Consider the following 20,099-nt stretch of genomic DNA (forward strand, 5'->3'; position numbering starts at 1 on the left):
TGTCAGCAACAGTCGCTGCCGCTCGTTTTGCTGAAAATCGGCACGCTTCCACTGAAATAAATAAGATTGCATCGCTTCGCCATTGCTAGTCGCTGGCAGTGTGAATGCAGCCATATATGTTGCACCAAATTTCTTATTTCTCTTACTATTTTTGCATGTCTATGCACGGCTGACCATGTTACAAGTTGTGTACAGTATAAAACTGTTATAAATGTGATGAATAAATCTTGAATGTTGAATAAAAAATTGTGCATCTGTTATCAAAAAGTAGGTCCAAGTTGCAAAGTGCATTAGTGACTCAGTTTAAAAGCACAAAATCTGAGTTTTGTTGAGTAAACAGTGATATATTTAATAAACATTAAACAATAATAGTGCTTTGGGATCAACAGGTTTCTAGGACACTAGAGCGAGCACAAAACATGGAAAAAGTGAAGATACTTTTAATTTGTTTAGCTAACAGGGGGATGGGGGGAGAATCAAAACAAAGGCCTTTTCCGGCCTGGAGTGAATATCCCGTTTTTCCACCATGTGTAGACCAAGAGAGTCTCCCCGAGGTGTTAGAAAGCTCTGGCCAAGGTGTAATGTTAATCCCAGACACTAATAATGCTCTTCCTCTGGGAATTGCGAATGACTTAGTATATCTTACCAAAAAAACTGGACAAAGTCTCAGCCAAAAGTGAGAAAGAATCATGCTGAACTACCTCACTTGAACCCAAACACACTAGAAATCAACTCGCATACACTAGTCTGATAAAATGTTGGTATGATGCATGTGAAATGCGTCTAACAGCTGCAATCCCAATAACTTTCCCAAAGCATTTCCACTCTAATCTAACCTCTCAAGTTTCAGGAATGTCATGCGCTTTCACTACTGCTTTGGCTTGCAAGTGTACAGTTACAGTACAGCTACAAGAGTCGCATTTTTATCATTAATTCAAAATGCTGAGATGCACTTGCTCAAAGCAAAACCACTACACTATACTGAATGTTCATACCAAGACTTGCCATAGCAAGTAACCATTTACATTTAGGCCTATGCATTTGGCAGACACTTATATCCAGAACGACTTAAGAGTACATTATCAATATTTTTATTCCCTAGGTTCAAACCCATACCCTTGCGCTGCCAATGCAATGCCGTCCGTTATACAGCAGCACGTTACGTAAAATTTGCATGCTATGCGTAACACTTCATTTAACCTTCACATGTGCCGCCTTGTGAATAACGAACAGCATCAGATTCAACATCAAATAGATTTGAAAGGAAACCCAGAAACACAAAATTGCTTTCATCAAGCCAATCGGAAATGTCTATGCCTTACGCCTAACACTGTAGTAAACAAAGTCAAAACCGTAGTTTGATAATGATCTGAAAGAACTGTAAATAAGAAACAATTAGCATGTAATGGGGTTTATCTTAGGGGATCTCATCTCTCTTAAATTTCCCTCTTAATCCATCTAAGCCCTTAAATGTCAAGCTTACATTAGCATAATGATAAGAGCCAGATTGCTGTTGGCTTAGATGCAAGTTTTTTTACGGCTCTGCTTAAAATGGAAAAGAGTGCTTTTTAGCAGAGAGTATAGCAAGCTTTTGACTTTAATTAAAACAATCTGGCCTTGTGAGAGAACAAAAGTACGTTGTTTCAACGCAGTTAATGTTATTAACATACTATTATTAGCACCCATAAACTGCTGAGTAGATTTATTGGCAAAGTTAGGGGTCACTGACTAAGTTCGAAAACCTTTTTGCTTACTCAGGTGTGTGTAATGCAGAAAGTATTATGGTTGCATTTCCTTGTATTGTCAAGCAAGTTGTTTAGGGTTCCCATACCTTCGTTAACTTCAAATTCAAGGACCTTTTAAGGACTTTCCAGGTCCAATACCCTCAAATTCAAGGAATAAATGTGGGGACACATTTCAAGTGAGAACAAGGTAACATCGTGTTACCTTTTAAGATACATTGTTACAGGTCCCTTTCGAGGAACTCGCGCTGCGTCACTGCGGTGACACTTTGAGGAAGCCTCCAGTGGTAAGTTCGTCTGAATGCAGGGCTTGACATTAACTTTTTGAGCAACTTGTCCTTCGGACAAGTAAATTTGTGTTTCACTTGTCCATGCACAAAAGTCACTTGTCCGGGTAAAGATTTAGAATATAATGTATTTTTTGTGTTTTGCTAATCAGTGGCGGAGCAAGGGATTTCTCATAGGGGTGGCCAGGCAGGGGCCAGCAGTTACTCTGGTGCACATAAAATATCATCCAACCTTAAAATACTTTTAAGTATTATAGGTGTGTTAATAAGAATAATGTATAACATACAATTGCTACAATACTTTAATTTGAATTAAAATGAATTGAGATTAACATACAATTTATAGTCATAATTGAACCTCATGTTTTTTCAAACTATTTAATCAAATAATCATAATCAAATAATGTAATCAAATCATTTGGCTGCTTCTTGCTACTCTTTCTGAAGAATGATGCTATATCTGCTGCCTTTCTCTTCATTTTTCCCACATTTCAATGATTGTAGAAAAGTGTCAACTTTAATAAATGGACTAATCCGGTCACCCCTGTTATTAAGTGCGAAATGGACTGTTCCAAAACTTTCCGCTAGAGAGTCTGCGCAGTGTCGGAGAATAGAGCAGGTGAATGATAACGGGAAAGGAGATCGGCTGAATAGTGTAAATAGTTATAGTTTAAATAAGCAGGATTTATTCTAATCAAAGGAGGTTTTGTGGACTGTGCGTCTGCGTGCATTATACTAACCACACATCTATGCACATTTAATAAAGTCAACGATTTGAATACTTTGAGTGAGACATACTTGTTCTAACCGGACAAACTGTAGCCTTCAACCAAACCCGGACTAACATTAGCAATTAAAGCAAAATAATAGAAGATTTTTCAATGATTGTCTGACATTAAAACACTGAACATTACCATGTTTTAAATAACTTATAAGAAAAAATGTATCTAGATTATCTGTTACATATATAAAATCAATCTTACACCTAGCATTTACGCTGTGATGTTCGTGTGGGATTTTTAATGTACAGTGACGAACTCTGTCAGATTCAGATCAGCTGTCGCGCAGCGCACACACGCATAGGCGCGCTGAAAGAGAGATTCTCGTTATAAAACAGATTCTTAAACAAGATTTTAAGCCCATTATGTGTTTTACCGAACGTTAGAAGAGAAAAAATACGGACTTAAATTGGCTTTTTTGACACACAGTAAAGTCATTTATATTCACGCTGGAGCCTGAAGAAACATCACTCTCCGCGACTCCCGCCCCTCCGTGTTCGGCGATCAGGTTCAATGCGCGCACAGCTTGTTTAGTAACAATAACAGTACATGTAAACGTGTGTGTCGGCGTGCTGCGCTCTCTGTTCAATATTCCGCTCGGTGTTTGCGCTGCGCGTTCTGCTCTGTCGTTAACGGCACATAAGGTGAAGTAACATTCATTGAAATTTAACTTGTCCAGTCGGACAACTAATTTTCTCTTACACTTGTCCTTCAAAAAATCCACTTGTCCCGGACAAGCGGACAAGCCTTAATGTCGAGCCCTGGAATGTGTATATCAAATTCAACCAATGGTGAGGCTTAACGATAAAGACAGTGTGACGCAGGAGCCAGGAAGTATATCGCAACATGAAAAATTGCCAAATACGGCATTACAGGGACGCAGGAAGTATGGCAAGGGAGACGCAGCGTCTCATTCCCTTCTCAGGGACCAACAGTTACATACGTAACCCGAGACGTTTTCATGTGTAACCGGCATTTTGGTACGAATCAACATTCGCATACAGAAGATATAAGCATTTAAAGCGAACAGTTTTGCACGTGTGAATGATCAATGATATTAAGTCAATGATATTATCCTACACTAAACAGGGAATAATATGGATTTTTTTCCAGAAAACTTCTTCCATAAAATAGATTCAAGCACTTTCAATGATCTGTATCTATGTATGTATATTTTCAAAAACTTCCCAGGGCCTTGAATTTTTCCCCCCAGATTTACAAACTTTCAAGCATTTTAAGGAAACGTGGAAATCCTGTTGTTGTTATAAATATTTTGAAATAATCATCACATTTTTATCATAATGTGAAAGGTTTTGCAACAAGTATTAAGTTTACAAGTGTTTTTGTCCAAGACAACTGTTTTTCTTTGAAATAACTAGCATTGATGAATCAATCACAAGAAGAGCATTAACCTGTATTGAAGCAGAAAGGGTTAACTTTTCTGTTAAATGTAAGCAGATTAAACAGTATAAACATTATTGTGGTGGTATGTCTGAGAGAGACAACCCCCGTCTCTGACAGAAGACGCTAATCAGCATCATACTTTGTGTGCCGCTAATTAAGTTAGCCTGGAATTTAGCCTCAGATATATTTACCACTGAAATGCTAAGCTTGCTATACGCAAAGGCTAAAGATGTATTAAACTTAACACCACATGTCTGAGGTTTGGTAATCCAACTATAAAACTGAATGGATGTACCACAAATAACATTTACTTAAGTTGTGGCAACAAAACATCGGGTAAAAGACGCTGATCGTGCAAAAATAATGCCGTTAATTGGCTAGAGGGTCAGGGACATCAGATGGCAAATTCTTGCTTTACTACCCTCCTTTAAAACATTTCTCCACACTTCATTATCTTCCAGCTGTTTAACTTGTGTCACTTGAACGCTATTGTAATTGCTTAAGCTTTCCAGGAAACCCCATTGGTTGGTAATGAAGGGGCATAATCACAATCAGACAAAATGCAAAACCTCAGTCTGCCCCCGTCATTACATGGCACTGGAAAAATGTCAAATAAATTGGCACAAATGAAGCTTTTTGGCAAGATGCAAGCATCAGACCAAAAAAAATCAATCAAGCTAAATGCAATTGAATAGATGTGCCAAAATAATGAATTAGTAACTTCCGTTGTTTCTGATTGTTCTTGCTTTTCCCATGCCTACCAGACGTATATATAAACAAGACCATGAGGTTTCAGACTGATTGTAATTTGGCCTAAGGAGCATTTCTAAAACGCGTCTGGCCAATCATCAGGCTGTTCAGAAGTATGTAATTTAAATGCTGCTATTAGCAAAAAAAGATCTGAGTGGTCGCACACCATGTTCTCACAACTGATGTGGAACAGATCCAAAACAAATTTCTCCGGCATCAAAAAACAAGCATTAACCTTGGTAAACCGACATTGTCGAATCAAAGAAAGCCTTAAATTAAATCTAAGGCCCGGGAGATTTGCTTTTGGGTGTTTTTCTTTCACAACACGCCAGCGGGCATTAACAAAAATTCCCGTCTGTCTCTGTGTCGTTAAGCAGTTAATAATGAGACGGATAAAAGTAGGCTAAAGAAATCTGTCCGCGGGGCCACCGTCTACTCGGTGGAGCCGATCCACACGTGCTCGGTTCTGCTGTCTGGGAGCTGTGGCCCGAAGATGATGAGCAAAGCAGTGACCACTGGGTCAGCTGGCATCGGAGGACAACAGCTCACTCACCAAACTGGCATGCAGAAGGCTCGATGGAAAACTGCACAGTAATGAAGAAGGACGACAGAAACCAATCCTCAAATCTCAGAGTAACACAAAGCAAATGCTTATACAAACCTCAAATGGTGATGTAAGAAAATGAATCGCAACACTATAGACGGGGAAGCTGACTTTGTGTTGTTTACAATTACGAGATTAATATTAATTAAAAATTAATTTATTAAAAAGTACTTAAAGGTGCAGTGTGTAATTTTTTGAAGGATCTCTTGACAGAAATGCAAAATAATATACAAAACTATATGATCAGGGGTGTATAAAGAACTTTCATTATGAACCATTATGTTTTTTATTACCTTAGAATAATGAGATGTTTTTATCTGCAAACACAGAGGGTCCCCTAACATGGAAGTCGCCATTTTGTGCCGCCATGTTTCTACAGAAGCCCTTAACGGACAAACGTTTTTACTAAGTTGTATCCAACTATGACATGTTTGTCCGGTGGCGGCTAACGTAGCTTCTCTATGCGTTTCAAAAGCGAGGGGTGAGCAGTGGACTAAGCTGTTGGTTGCAATGCGCAACCTCACCACTAGATGCCACAAACATTTACACACTGCACCTTTAAAGGAAAACATCACCGTTTTTCAATATTTTACTATGTTCTTACCTCAACTTAGACAAGTTAAGACATATCTATATTTTTCAAAACGTGCACTTAATGTTTGTATAGTGCGTCGTGAATGTGTTAGCATTTAGCCTAGCCCCATTCATTTCTTAGGATCCAAACAGAAGCCACCAAATACTTCCATGTTTTCCCTATTTAAAGACTGGTACATGAGTAGTTACAGGAGTATGGTGGCACAAAATAAAACGTGGCGATTTTTTACGCGTATTAAAAAATGAGAACTATATTGCACTTTGTTTTCAGCACTTAATCGAAAGGGGGTGTAGTCAGGAGTGATGATGTTACTGCACGCCGAGATCGAAGTGCTGCAAACTAAGTGCTCTTTCAACATAAAATATAGTTCTCATTTTTTATCTACCATACCAGTGTAACTACTCATGTAACAGTCTTTAAATAGGGAAAACTAGGAAGTTATTAGTGGCTTCTAAATTCATCCCTGTTTGGATCCTAAGGAATGAATGGGGCTAGGCTAAATGCTAACACATTCACAGCGCACTGTACAAAGATTAAGGGCATGCATTGAAAAAAGATAGGGATGTATTAATTCGTCTAAGTTAAGGTAAAAAAAAATATTAAAATATTAAAAAACGGTGGTGTTTTCCTTTAAATGTATTCAGTGCATTAAAAGGACAGTTCATAAAAAAATACTACTACTATGGAAATCAACAGGGCCTCTGATTGGTTTGGTTACAAACGTTCCTCAAAATATCTTCCTTTGTGTTCATCAGAACAAAAAGATTTATACAGGTTTGTAACAACATGAGTACAGTAGGTACAGTAAATGATGGCAGCATTTTTTGGGTGGACTATCCCTTTAAAACTATTTTCCATGCAAATTTATTATTTGCTAGTAGCTTCCTATAGCTTGGGATGCTACTGTTTCAAATGATAGTTGAAACATTTGGTAGGATGTTTTGAATAAAATGCGGGCTTGCTTGTTTGAATGTTACAACATGTGATAATGATTCAGTTTAAATCTGTAAAAGAAAAAAAAAAAATGCACCTATGCGGTGTCTGCTCGGAGGCATTGCTGGTTTGGAATAGCCGTTAAAACGGCACACATGCCTTCAGCTGTTGATCTGATAAACATTCCCACCCCGTTTTACAGATTTTTAAGTCACCACAAAAACATTTCCTCCCAAAGGATATGGTTCGAATCAGCATCATTGCACCAGGTGCGGCGGGCTCTGCCAGATCTCACAAACAGGCATCTAGCATTGTATTATTTGCTAAGCCACTTAAATGTACCAACTACCAAACCAGAGGGAAGTTAAACTAAAATAAACAAAACTTGAACAATCATTGTTTAAAACTATGTCCTTACCCTTCACAACGATAAGCAAGTTGAATTTTGTGAGAAATTTAAAAATTTTTTATCAAAACATTTAAATATAAGTATGTAAAGTTACCTGCAATTTTATGTTTCAAACAGAGATGGCGATAGAGATGCAAAAGTTACAGATTGCAGCTTGCACCAGAGGTGGCTGAACACACCAGACATTTTTGTTTTTCAGTCATTGTGCTATGCGCTATCCGCTTCGTTAAGTCTGACGTCATGCAGCGCTTTCGGGTCCAACCGATCTCAAATGCCATATGGAAATAACAAATCACGCTAATATATACTCGTATCATAATGCAAAACTACCAAAAACCCCTGATCCAAATTTTTATCTCCATAACAAAATCAGAGATAAGTATTAAAGCAACACCAAAAAGTTTTTTTACCTTAAAATAACGTACCAAAACAGTTTCAGTCGTTCATCCACTCGAAACAGTCTGAACAGCACTTTCACATTCGCTTTGCAGCCCTCTATCGGCCAAAACCGCACTAAAGAAGAAGTTTTCAACCGTTGGGTCGCGGTCCTGTAGTTCGAGTGAAAACTACAAAAACTTGCTTTACGGCAGACCTACAATCCAATTAGAGCCAGCTTTGCTGCAGTAGGCTAAATTATTTATGACCGTGGTAATGGACAATTCCCCTTCCAACCTATAGGGGGAGCAAAGAGAAAAAACTCTTTAGTGTTGCTTTAATACTGCTTTGTACACTATGAGCTTATACAAATTTTGCTTAAAAATATGTGATATGAATAAATAGTGCTCATAAATAGCTGTTAATAATATCATCTATATTGGAATAAGTGGAGGATTGGAACCCGGAAACGGTATTCCTTACGTCATGTATTAACAAGCTGATTGGTTGGTGTGGCATTTGTCTCGGCGCTCCTCCACTGTGATTGGATGACTGAGTAAAAAGTGACATTGACAAGCCCAGCAGTTTCCCCAAGATTAAAAAAAAATCAAGCAGTAAAAATCACTCAGCTCCTCGGTAGCTGCCAACGTTTTATAAAAATGCAGCGCTTCCATTGGAAAAAACAGAAAAAATAAGCTGACCTCAGGAAAAACTGGTGGACACAGGGTTTTAAAATGGAAACATAATGACATCCTAAAAGGGAAAAGTGAGTCAATGTTTTGTTGGAAAAACTGTGATTTCCACTTATTTCAAATCTATTGTGTTAATGAATTAATCATCAATGAAAAATGTGTGGTTACATTATTGGCCAGTAAAATAAGCAAAACTTACTTAATTGTACGTCAAACACATGTAAATTCTGGAATTCTGGACACTCTGGATTTGATTAGACACGCAAATTTAAGACACACAATTTTATACTCGAGCACAAAAAACACTTAAAAAAACAACAACAGGCAAGCAGCGTGTTCAACAAGCAACAACAAACCATGTCATTCAACCGTATGTCACATTTAATCATCCCGCAACATTTGAATAAACACTTTGGTTTTACCTCCCAAATCTACGGATAGCAAATTGCAACCCCAACCTCCAAAAAGCTATAATTCACACATTTATGGAGACCAGTAAACATCACATTGTAAGCTGCAACTGTTGGTTGTTGACACCTCAGGAGGACTTTTCTCAGCATGTCATCCTTCTGTTCACACTTTAAAAGGGCCATTTAAAGAAAACAATTAGCATCAATCGCTCACTTTACATACAATACCTCGTGTTCTTTGTTTTTAATCCTCCAGGCAATAAACAAGCCATGTAAATGCGACTTGCTGTCGTTGCCGGCCCAGCAGGGGCCTTACACACCAGTACAGAACAGATGAAGGAGATAATGATCTACGCAAAATGTACGTCAGGACAACGCCGAACAATGGAGATCTGCGTCAACCCCAGGCATTATGTTGCCCAAAGGCTAAACGTCTGCAAAGTTGACTGGGCCGCTTGTTCTACTGATCGAACACATGTCTGTTTTTCCACCAAGGCGTATGTACAATCTCACACAAGAGGCCATTATACAAGCCTGCCAGGTTCAACTAGCTGATAACTTCTCAACGGTAAACCCATAGTCCCAATCGGTGAGTAAGCACAGTCTAAATTGAACACAAACCAACCTTGTAGGCAAATGTCAAAGGGGCACAGAAGCCAAATGAAGTTTTATCAAGAAGAAAAGGAGCCAAAAACACAACGAAATTTAAGTCACATGGAAAAGTGTCGCTACTGAATACAGCAAACCTTTTCTACTACAACACAAAGACCTCTTTTGTACAGACTCCATGGAAAACACTAGTCGTCGCTGGGAGAAACTAGGTGAAGAATAGCTTGGCAGCCAACATATACACACCCATCTCCAGCTGGATGCAAGACTACGGACAACACGGACTAATCCAATGGAGAAAGAATAGACATGATAAATAACCTTCCTGGTAGGAAAAATAAAAATGAAGAGAATCTCTGTGTTTAGCAACGGCAAACTGAGCTCAAGGTCCGAGATAAATATTGATTTAGCATTGACCCTCTTAGAGAAGCTGAAGCTGAAGATCACCTACTGTACACCATGTCATCATGGCCAAACTATCTATGATGTCACTTCCTTGTAAACACATGCCATTGAGGTCATTATTAAGAGTCTCTGAAGATTTGCTCACCAAGGCAACCTCAGTTTTGCTACGCTTTGGGTAATAAATAACACAAGAGGCAGGTGAGAAGTTTGACAGTGATATTCCTGCCAGTACCGATCATATCATGTTGCTTTTGGCCAACGTTGCAGACAGTCCAGCTCCTCAGATTCAACCACAAGCATCGGACTATCGCCAACAATCCTAAAACACCGAAAACTTCTTTTTGAACATGATAAACAAAAAAGGAATGTATGCATAGTAACGCATTATTCTCCGAAAAGCACGGCACTAATCATCTGGAGCCACGCAAATCCCAGCAGGAGCAGAGATGCGCATGTTTACTTTCGATACAATCCAAACATTTAAAGGTATTCGGTTTTCAGACATTCAACCCTATAGCCAGACCCTCACCTTTAACCTTTCACATGCAGCACAGAGGATCATCTCCTTATCCAAAGGCAATGAACGCTGAGACAAAAGAATGTGGCGCTCCTCCACATCACCGTCTGGGGGTTTACCTTCATTGTCAAAGATTAACTGTTGGAACTAATTCAGGCAAGAGCATACAAGGACACGGCGAAATGTTTCGTTTTAAATAGACTAGGTCTGAGGTTTAAATTCAGACCAGGTGAACTAGCGAGACTTTCACAAACCAGGAGAAATCTGCATCATATACCAGACCATCCCAAAGAGACCTTTAACACAAGAATGTTCTGCTCTTCTCTCCATCTTCAAGGACTATAAATTTCTCCTCCATGTATACAGCTGACAAGCCCCCTGACACGGAGATTGTGAACTCTGTCCTCAAGCGCTTCTCCGTGGTGGTCTGCACGCCAACTAATTCAATTAATGCGTGCCAAGCAGTACTGTTCTCCTCAGACAAACGTGCACTGTGGAACCAGACTATCAGGAACTGGGTGCACGTAAGAAAATAAAGCATGTGTGAATGACACAAAACATACCTGACACCAGATTCATCTTGAGAGAAAGAACAGCAATTCTTTAGACAGCTGGCTCCTGCTTTCTGACTTAAGTTTGAAAGACAGTCTGATATGCATTTACATTTGTTCGGTTAGCAGACCATTTTATCCAAAGCCACTTACAAATGAGAGAACATTTAGCATTTTGTTAATGAGCTAACAGTGCCAAAATTATCAAAAATGCTCCTGAATGGTCACTGGGGGCAGTACTAAGGGTACTGCACCCAGTGACCATTCGGGAGCATTTTTGATCTTTTGGCACTGTTAGCTCATTTTTGATCATCAAAAGGACCTACTATGTACCATTTCAGTACAGATATGAAACTTTTGGTACAAATATGTACCTTTGAGGTACTAATATACACTTTTTAGGTGCCTTTTTTTGTGTGCTGCTTTTAGGCGTTTCCTTTTAAATGCAAATGAGCTGATCTCTGTACTAAATGGCAGTGCCATGGTTGGACAGTTGCAGATTAATGTGCGGTATTATCACCTTCTGACATCACAAGGGGAGCCAAATTTCAATGACCTATTTTTAACATGCTTGCAGAGAATGGTTTAGTTACTGGGTTGTTGTTTTTCACATTTTCTAGGTTGATACAAGCACCGGGCACCCAATTATAGTAATTAAACATGGAAAAAGTCAGATTTTCATGATATGTTCCCGTTAAAACCCAACGTTGGGATGAAAATAAGCCAGATTGTTTTTTACAGAATTTATGCATAGTTCAAAGTTCTACATGTCTTGCACTTGGTGTTCATAAATTAAATATTTTTACTATTTCTGTAAAACTTTTAGTTACAAATAAAGGTGTCAAACTCTCAGGTCCATTTAACACATTCAATGCTGGGTTATTTTCAACCCAGTGTTGGGTTGAAACGAACCCAGAAAATGGTTATATTTGACCCAACAATGGGTTAAAACAATACAACCCAGTATTTTGGGATGAAACAGCCCAAAATGGGTTAAATTAAAAACCAGCGGGCTGAGCTCGTCCCTTTTTGACCCAATGCTGGGTTTAAAATAAATAAAAATTTCTTACAGTTAGGAATGCATAACGATTAATCCTGATTAATCTACACAGCAGAATAAAAGTTTTTGTTTACATCATATATGTGTGTGTATTGTGAATAATAATTATGTATATAAAAATATGCACTCATGCATGTTAATTTTAAGAAAAAATAATAATAATAATAATAATAACAACAATAACAACAACAACAATAAATATATAAAGTATTAATATTTATATACAATATAAATTATACATAATTATAAAAAATGTATAAACACATGTAAACATTTCTTAAATATATATAGACGGTTTCATCGGACGCACGTGATACACGTCTGGATCCGAACCTTACTTCCGGTTTCGTTTTTTTAAAATGGTCTGACTAGTTGCTAAACTGATCTCTTGAGCAAATGCCTCGTCGAAAATAACAAATGTTTTGGTTTCCTATGTAATCTATGTGTTCGTTTTTAGCTTGTTATATAAATAAACTACGTTTAAAGAACTTTGATGTTATTTATTCTTAGCGGAGTTTACCGGAAGTTACGTGCGGACCGCGACAGCCGCTTGTTTATGTTGTTACTGCTGAAACGGTCTATATATGCATGTGTGTGCACTTATCTAAACAAAGCTATTACAAAGTCACACACATATATGATGTAAACAAAAACTTTTATTCTGCTGTAGATTAATCGTGATTAATCGTTATGCATCACTACTTAGAGTGTAGTTTTATACATTACATACATTTTTAAAGATTATCTCTAAAAGGGACATTTTACCCAAAATTAAAAATCAAAATAAATTTTTTCACGCTCATGTTGTTCAAAACCTGTTTATGACATTTTCTTCTGTGGAACAAAAAAGAAGATATTTTGAAAAACATCTGTGGTTTTGTGACCATACATTGGAAATCAACTTAATTTAATTGCCTTCGTGGTTTGCGAAACAAGTCATACAGGTATAGACTAACATTAAAGGGATAGTTCACCCAAAAATACAATCCTGTCATCATTTACTCACCATCATGTTGTTACAAACCTGTCTATATTTTTTTTGTTCTGATAAACACAACGGAAGATATTTTTAGAAATGTTTGTAACCAAACCGATCAGAGGCCCCATTAGGGCTGAAACGATTCATCGAGTTACTCGATTTACTCGATTCAAAAAATTCCTCGAGGCAAAAATTCTGCCTCGAAGCCTCGTTAAATTCCTATGATGCGCACTACACGCGGCGAGGTCTGATTCACACGGACCGTTGTTCAATGTTCAGGAACCACATCATAGCGCGTGGTACATTTTGAATTTATTTGGCGCGATGGCGGAGCGAATATGTCCATAAACGGCAGAGAGAGAATGTTTAAAGTTTGGGATCATTACATTCAGCATCTGAATCCACTGCTGTTTCACCAAGCGTCGATGAAACAAGGTAACGTAGCTTCCACTGATTTTAATCCCATACTGTGTTTGTAGCAATGTCGTTATGCGGTTTGACTAGATATGATGTTTAGCTTTGATGTTTTCGTATTCACGTTCAATTGCTCAAAAAAGAACCCCTTCATAAACACGCATGCACTTTACAGGTGTGTGTACCAAAAAAAACGGCTCCACAGTGCAATCATTTATGGGCAACTTGTAATCTGACATATTTTGTTCCATAATAATAATCTCTGTCTTATTGGAGTTTAGCATAAGGAAGTTATTCTCTCTTACGCGAGTCAGACCGATCGCGCAATGCATCACATATGCTTAAACTTTTATGTAGCCACGCAACAATAATTTCAGCATGCATTCACTGTATACAGCGGGACGTGATGTCGTAACGCGTTTTTTTCGAACGGATTCTTAACCTAAAATGCACCGCAATGAAGTGATGCAAACCAAATGCAGCGTTCTATTGAAAAGGAATGTATGTTTTTCTGCCGTACCAAAATGCAATGAAGCAACTGAACGTCTGACTGGGGTGTCACTCTTCCTCAAGCACAGCACGCGTGCACACAGAAACACAGGTGCACGTGCGCGCGCACACACACAGGTTGTTACCATAGCAAATAGGCTCACCCCAGAAATGATATATTACATGTTAGTAGCCTAATGGTAAATGCTGCAGGTGTAGAAATGTACATAACCAGATATTTACTTTGATGTCAGTGCTAGATTACAGCATGAAACCTGTTATGCATATTAATAAATTAAAGTGCTTAATTGTTGGCACTGGCACTTATAAACTTTGAAATTAATAGGCTTATTTTTTGGAGCCAAATACCTCTGTTTTTTTTAGAAATAAAAGCCAAATGCTTGAACATTTTACAGCCACGTCATTTTCGTTATGCATTATTTGTTTTGGTTGTTTAAAAACACAAACAAAATTTTTATCCGATTACTCGATTAATCGATCGATTCAGTGCTAGATTAATCGATTACAAAAAGAATCGATAGCTGCAGCCCTAGGCCCCATTGACTTCCATAGTATTCTTTTATCCTACTATAGAAGTCAATGGGGCCTCTGATCGGTTTGGTTACAACCATTTCTCAAAATATCGTCCTTGTGTTCATCAGAACAGAGAAATTTATACAGGTTTTAAACAAGCATGTGAGTAAATGCTTTAAACATAGATATGAGGTCTAACCTTCTCAAAACATCCATCATGAACTCGATCATCTCTGTAACATGTGTTTGTATGACATAAGCGCACTTCCATTATTCAAATATATAATCAAATCACCGATTTGTCAAAAGCACAATATGTGGAGAAAATCCAGAACGACATTTCTGCTTTCAACTACTTGGCAAGCACGTTACTGTATTGCATCATGTACAGTGACAAAAAATGAGTAGAAACACATTTTAAAGATTTTTCCTCAGAAAACCTCAGATATCATACATTCCAACACCCCTCCCTCGGCCTCCGACTGGAGGCCCATCTCTCCCCATCCGTCCTCCTCCATAAGGACAACCTAGGGATGTGAAAAGTTCAGATGAAGTCATCGCCGAGCGCGCTGCTTCTTGCAGTGACTTCGCAGCTCGTAAGAGGGAGTAACGATGGAGGCAGACGTCTGAGTGGAAGTACTGAGCGAGGGGTTTAATACAATGCCGAATTACATCATCAGAGGGATGGAGCGCAGAAACACATGCTTATAGGCCAGACACACTCCTATGAGTCATTCAACAATGTGTCATACTCCGAATCACCTACTGCTTCTGAATGTCATCCTCGCCAGTGCCAACTTTATAAGACAAACACGCGACAACAAGCAAAAAACACGAATAAAGAAGAGATAATAAGGGAGGGAGACACAAAGAATCATTGTGAAAAAAACTCCCAGGTGGAAATCGGAGCCAGCCCGAGCCCACGCTGACTAAAGCCCCTCTACAGCTGTGCACGGCCAGACTCGGCGCTGCAGACAAAAACACAGATGGAGATGGTTGATTGTGTCTTGTTCTAGTCAGGGCATGCGAGTGTTAATGATACCCGCAATCATATCCTCGAAAACTGATGCGACCTGGAGACAGAGAAACTACGGTGATTGCATTGTGATTTCCCCTTAGATTTATGCCTCAAAAGATCATATCTATAGGTCAAAGGTGATCATGTGGTCTTGTAGTCTTGACTGAGATTACATCTACAATCACAGCTGCTCCTTTCAACAGCCTTTTTGCACTTAAGAGCCACTTTAATACAAGACATATCCGAGTGTTTCAGGTAAATATATAGCGTCTTTACATCTCAGAGTGGCTTTTGGATGAAGCACAAGATCTAGAATGGGAAAATATTGGCCAATCACTTTACATTAAAAATTACTATACTGTACATGAAATGTATAAAAGCATTGCTTGACCTACAAGAAAGAATCACAGCGTCACCGTCTCTCAAATTAACCCATGTGTTTGACAGAATGACTCACGGTGCATTCGAGTGTACATTTTATCAGTCCATGCATTGCATTGTGACTGTGTCACATGCATGCTCCTGAGGTGGTAAAGTTATTTGTTGCCTCATGAAAGACTTCATGTAATCAGGAACAAGACAGATCAGAGATGTCTAGTCTGCTCATAAGGGCTGTTCATCCAACAGGTATTTATAATCTAGCAAAGGTCATCTTTGAGAGGTTAGAGATAACAGATTATCTCACTAGACTATACAGTAGGACTGGACTGGTTTTAGTGGTTATAATAACACATGCAATCAAGTACATCACTAGTGGGATCTTTATTTACCCAGAGGAGAGTTGTCCTTCTGTAGTCTTTCACATTACCATGACATCACCTATGCTTAAATCCTAAATTTAAAAACCACCGATACCACTGAGCAGGGTATATATGTGTCATCATGTGCTCACACACTTTACCTTTACATAAATACCTAACCACACCAGGGGCTGTTGATCCCCAACTGTGGTGATATGCTTTGATCTAAATGGCAGTGCACACACTGGCTGGGAGAGTAAACAACAGTTGGGGGATACCCCTGGTTTCATTGCCCTCAGGTCTGGTGAGTGTGTATTAACCCAGAGCCCCTTAAAACTTTATGCAACAGCATCCACCCTTTTGATATGTTTGAAAGACAAAGCAAGCAATGAATGAACTGACGATGCAAATGTTTTCATACAGTGGGAAAAGACTAAACTAGCCACTTTTAAGTCACAACAAATTGCGCGCGTGGTCATAAAACATACTCAAAATGGCCAAAAAGCAAACATATAGATGCGTCCATTATTATTTAGCTCATGTAATCATTTCAATCTTTAATGTAAAAAATCTTCGAGGAATTATGAGTGAGCGTGCTAAGCAACTCTCATACAGTTAAACTTTTCTTTGTATTCTCTCCAACCTTCTTTAATTCAACTTTAACGCGCGTCCAAAGCAAACCTACCTTGATCCCACCATATAAAAGTCCACCGAATAGCCGAAATAACTGCCTGTCGGTCCTTTGTACACCGCTGGCGTGTCCACATCCAAGTTGAAGGCAACAGACAAAGGTAGAAGAAGCAACAGTGAGAGTCCCATTGGAGAGCGGTTCGCGTAGCGCAAAGACGCCGCGCTCCTTGAACGGTGCCTTTTGGAGCCCATGGCAATAGATATATCACAATCCACCTATTTTTTCAACTTCTCAAAGAAAACGCGGTCACTTGAAAGCAGTCCTCCCGGGAAAGACGCCGCTTTACGCAAATCTCATGCCTTGAACGCACCGGATTGAGTCTTATTTTTCCAAGCGCTTGTGCGTATCTGCCCCCGTCTCTTCTTTCTGCGTCCTCCCTCTTGCTTAATTGAAGGGGTATTAGGAGGAGGGCGTTTATTTCTTCCACTCGTGACAAACCGTGGAGGTGGGGCTTGAAGTACAATTCACAGAGTGGGGATAGCGGTATACTGAGATGAGCGCTGATAATTCATCCGGAGAGGGAAAGCATTTTTGCTAAATTCAACGCGCGTGAGACAAAACTGAGACAGTATGCACAAAAAATAAAAAAATTAAGTAAACACTATGTAGATGCTGTTTAGGTCCGATGCGCGTATTTTTTGGTGACCTGTCCAAAAGTTTATCTGTCCACTTGAAGGACTCTTTGCATAGTTGTCACAGATAGCCAACATTAATGATTAACAATTTAAACAATGAAAGAGTTGTTTTCAAAGAGTTGTTATCTTCCAAACAACGATCTCCAAACTTGTTACCTTCAAACGCGCGCGTTCTCATCGAGTCTAAACGCAGATAAAGCGTCATCTGGAAAGGCGGAGGGACCCCCATCACAGATTTATTGTAATACTATGAATTTCGCATGTAGGTATAATACAGGATATGAGTCAGTTTATATTTTGACGTTTATGACGAGCAAGCCTGTACACTGAGCAAACTCTATTTTGGGGCGTGACTCAAAGACGCATGAAGCTGGGAAAATGCGCGACCCCGTCGACTGGAATTAAAAGAGTGTTGTTTTAGTTGATTCAGCCTCGGCTCAAGGGATTTAAATGGGCAGCCAAATTTGGCTGTATGGCTATAGGGAACCCGACGAGAAGCCTATTTGGGAAAGTGGGGTGTGAAGGGGGGCTTACAGCTGTTCAGACCTAAACTCAAACTGAGGTTGGTGCATTAACCTGTAGCGGTCCCAAAATATGATTGTTTATACTAGTGGCTTCCCAACTGAAGTGTATAAAGTGACCTCCAGGTTATGTTACATTTACATTTATGCTTCAAAGTGACTTACAGTGAGTGCATTCAAGCTACACATTAACCTTTGTGCTGCTAAGCAATGCTTTACTTTGGCAACATAATGTTACATTTTTTTTTTTTACTTGTTTATTCACCGTTAACACCATTTCAGCATCTATGGCTATATTCACAGTGAGAATTGGCAAACTTCACACAGAAAAGCCACCTGATCTAGCCGGGGCTTGAACCGAGGACCTTTTTGCTGAGGCAACAGTGCCACTAAGCCAAAATTAACATTGGCTATGTTTGCATGCACCAATTTTTGCCAATCTGAGTGAATTCAATAAATTTGCAGAGATCAGAGGGTTTTCCCAGCTTTGTGCATGCATGCAGATCCATACATCTCACAAAGATAAGGTAAGCAGTCAAAATCATTCTTATTTTATATTTAATATATATTTAAATGTTTTCTGAAACACAGTTGTATTTCATTATAACTACATCTGATTTGGGCTATTACCATATTAAGGCATTATATTATACAGGGTGATATGGTTGCAACAATTGCTTAAACAAATAGGCGGTAACAGTGTTTTTTGTGCTACAGATTTATTTAGGCTCGCAGTGAGAGACTATGTGCGTATGTTTACACAGCGATTATGTTAATGTGATTACGCTGATTATTAGACTAACCATAATTGCAGTAAAATATGTGGAGTTCTGCAGTTTTATTGACACTATACAGGCATGAACTGGTATGGTTATACTGGTATTCTTTACATAAACATTTATGCATTTGGCACATGCTTTATCCAAAGTGACGCGGTGCATTAGGTATACATTTTATCAGTGGCCTATGGCCCTGTCCCAAATGTCCCGTGGCCTTAAATTCTCGCTTATGGCACTTTTCCATTGCATAATACCCCACGGTTTGGTTTGGGTCAGGTCGGGTCAGGTCACCTCACTTTGGCTTGGTTAGCTTTTCCATCGAGTTTAGTAACACTTTGCAGTGGAAGAGATTATAGGCGTATCGTTATATTTGCGCTGCCTACTGCTGTGACATCATACAAGTGAGAGCGTCATTGTACATTCATTTATTTCTCAGTCCAACACAAAATTAAAATTGACCACCACAAATAGATGTCTTAACATCGCGTTTATCACTACCTCTGTATCACATGACAGTTTCTGTACAAACACCCGTGGCGTCAGTCGACGCTCTCCGCTGAGCTTCATTTAAGTTGCATTTAAGCATATATGCGGACGTGCGCGCCACAAACTGCAAGTCTGAAAAAAAACTGTTGTGGTGTTCCTGATTCTCAACCTGTTGATGTTTTTTATCGCTAAATGGGAGTTTGGGAACTTACAGCAAAGCACAGAAAACAACAGGATTACTCGAGACAGCGTAAACTAGCATGAAAGTAAAGCTAATCTTTTACATTATAGCGATGACGCTGGTACGATTCTCTCCAATCAGTGATCTGCAGTGTTTTCGCATCACGTTTTGGTATCAGCTTGGTTCGCTTAAAACCCCGACCGAGGTGGTACTAAAAAAAGTTACTACATACTCCACTCAGTGGAAAAGCCCCCAAAAGTAAGCTGACCCGACTTAGATAAGTCTAAGAGTCCGTAGGGTGTCACATCCATAATTTTTACGCTCCGAAGTGTGCTCATTAGCTCTTTGCACCCTTGATGCGATCTTTGGTGAAGCCAGCACTGCAGCAGGCTTCACGCACTTTACCAACCCAAAAGTTCTTGGGAAAGAGCAATCAGACCAATAAGGCCCTGTCCCAAATGTCACACTCCGGACTTGTGGTCCTCCTCAGAGTCCACACTTTGATGACAT

The 20,099-nt window shown here is 39.1% G+C and overlaps 1 protein-coding gene across 1 annotated transcript in view; it reads right to left on the minus strand.

The window, feature by feature from the left end:
• The window catches only part of itga5 (integrin, alpha 5 (fibronectin receptor, alpha polypeptide)), a 63,282-nt gene extending 45,892 nt beyond the window's left edge, over window positions 1–17,390 (minus strand). The window contains exon 1 of the mRNA XM_073875456.1: window positions 16,982–17,390. Within this exon, the coding sequence (XP_073731557.1) occupies window positions 16,982–17,178 (197 nt within the window). The 5' untranslated portion in view covers window positions 17,179–17,390. The remainder of the gene's footprint in view (window positions 1–16,981) is intronic.
• Between the last annotated feature and the right edge of the window lie 2,709 nt (window positions 17,391–20,099).

This window comes from Misgurnus anguillicaudatus, chromosome 13, assembly GCF_027580225.2.
Source record: "Misgurnus anguillicaudatus chromosome 13, ASM2758022v2, whole genome shotgun sequence".
Taxonomy (NCBI): domain Eukaryota; kingdom Metazoa; phylum Chordata; class Actinopteri; order Cypriniformes; family Cobitidae; genus Misgurnus; species Misgurnus anguillicaudatus.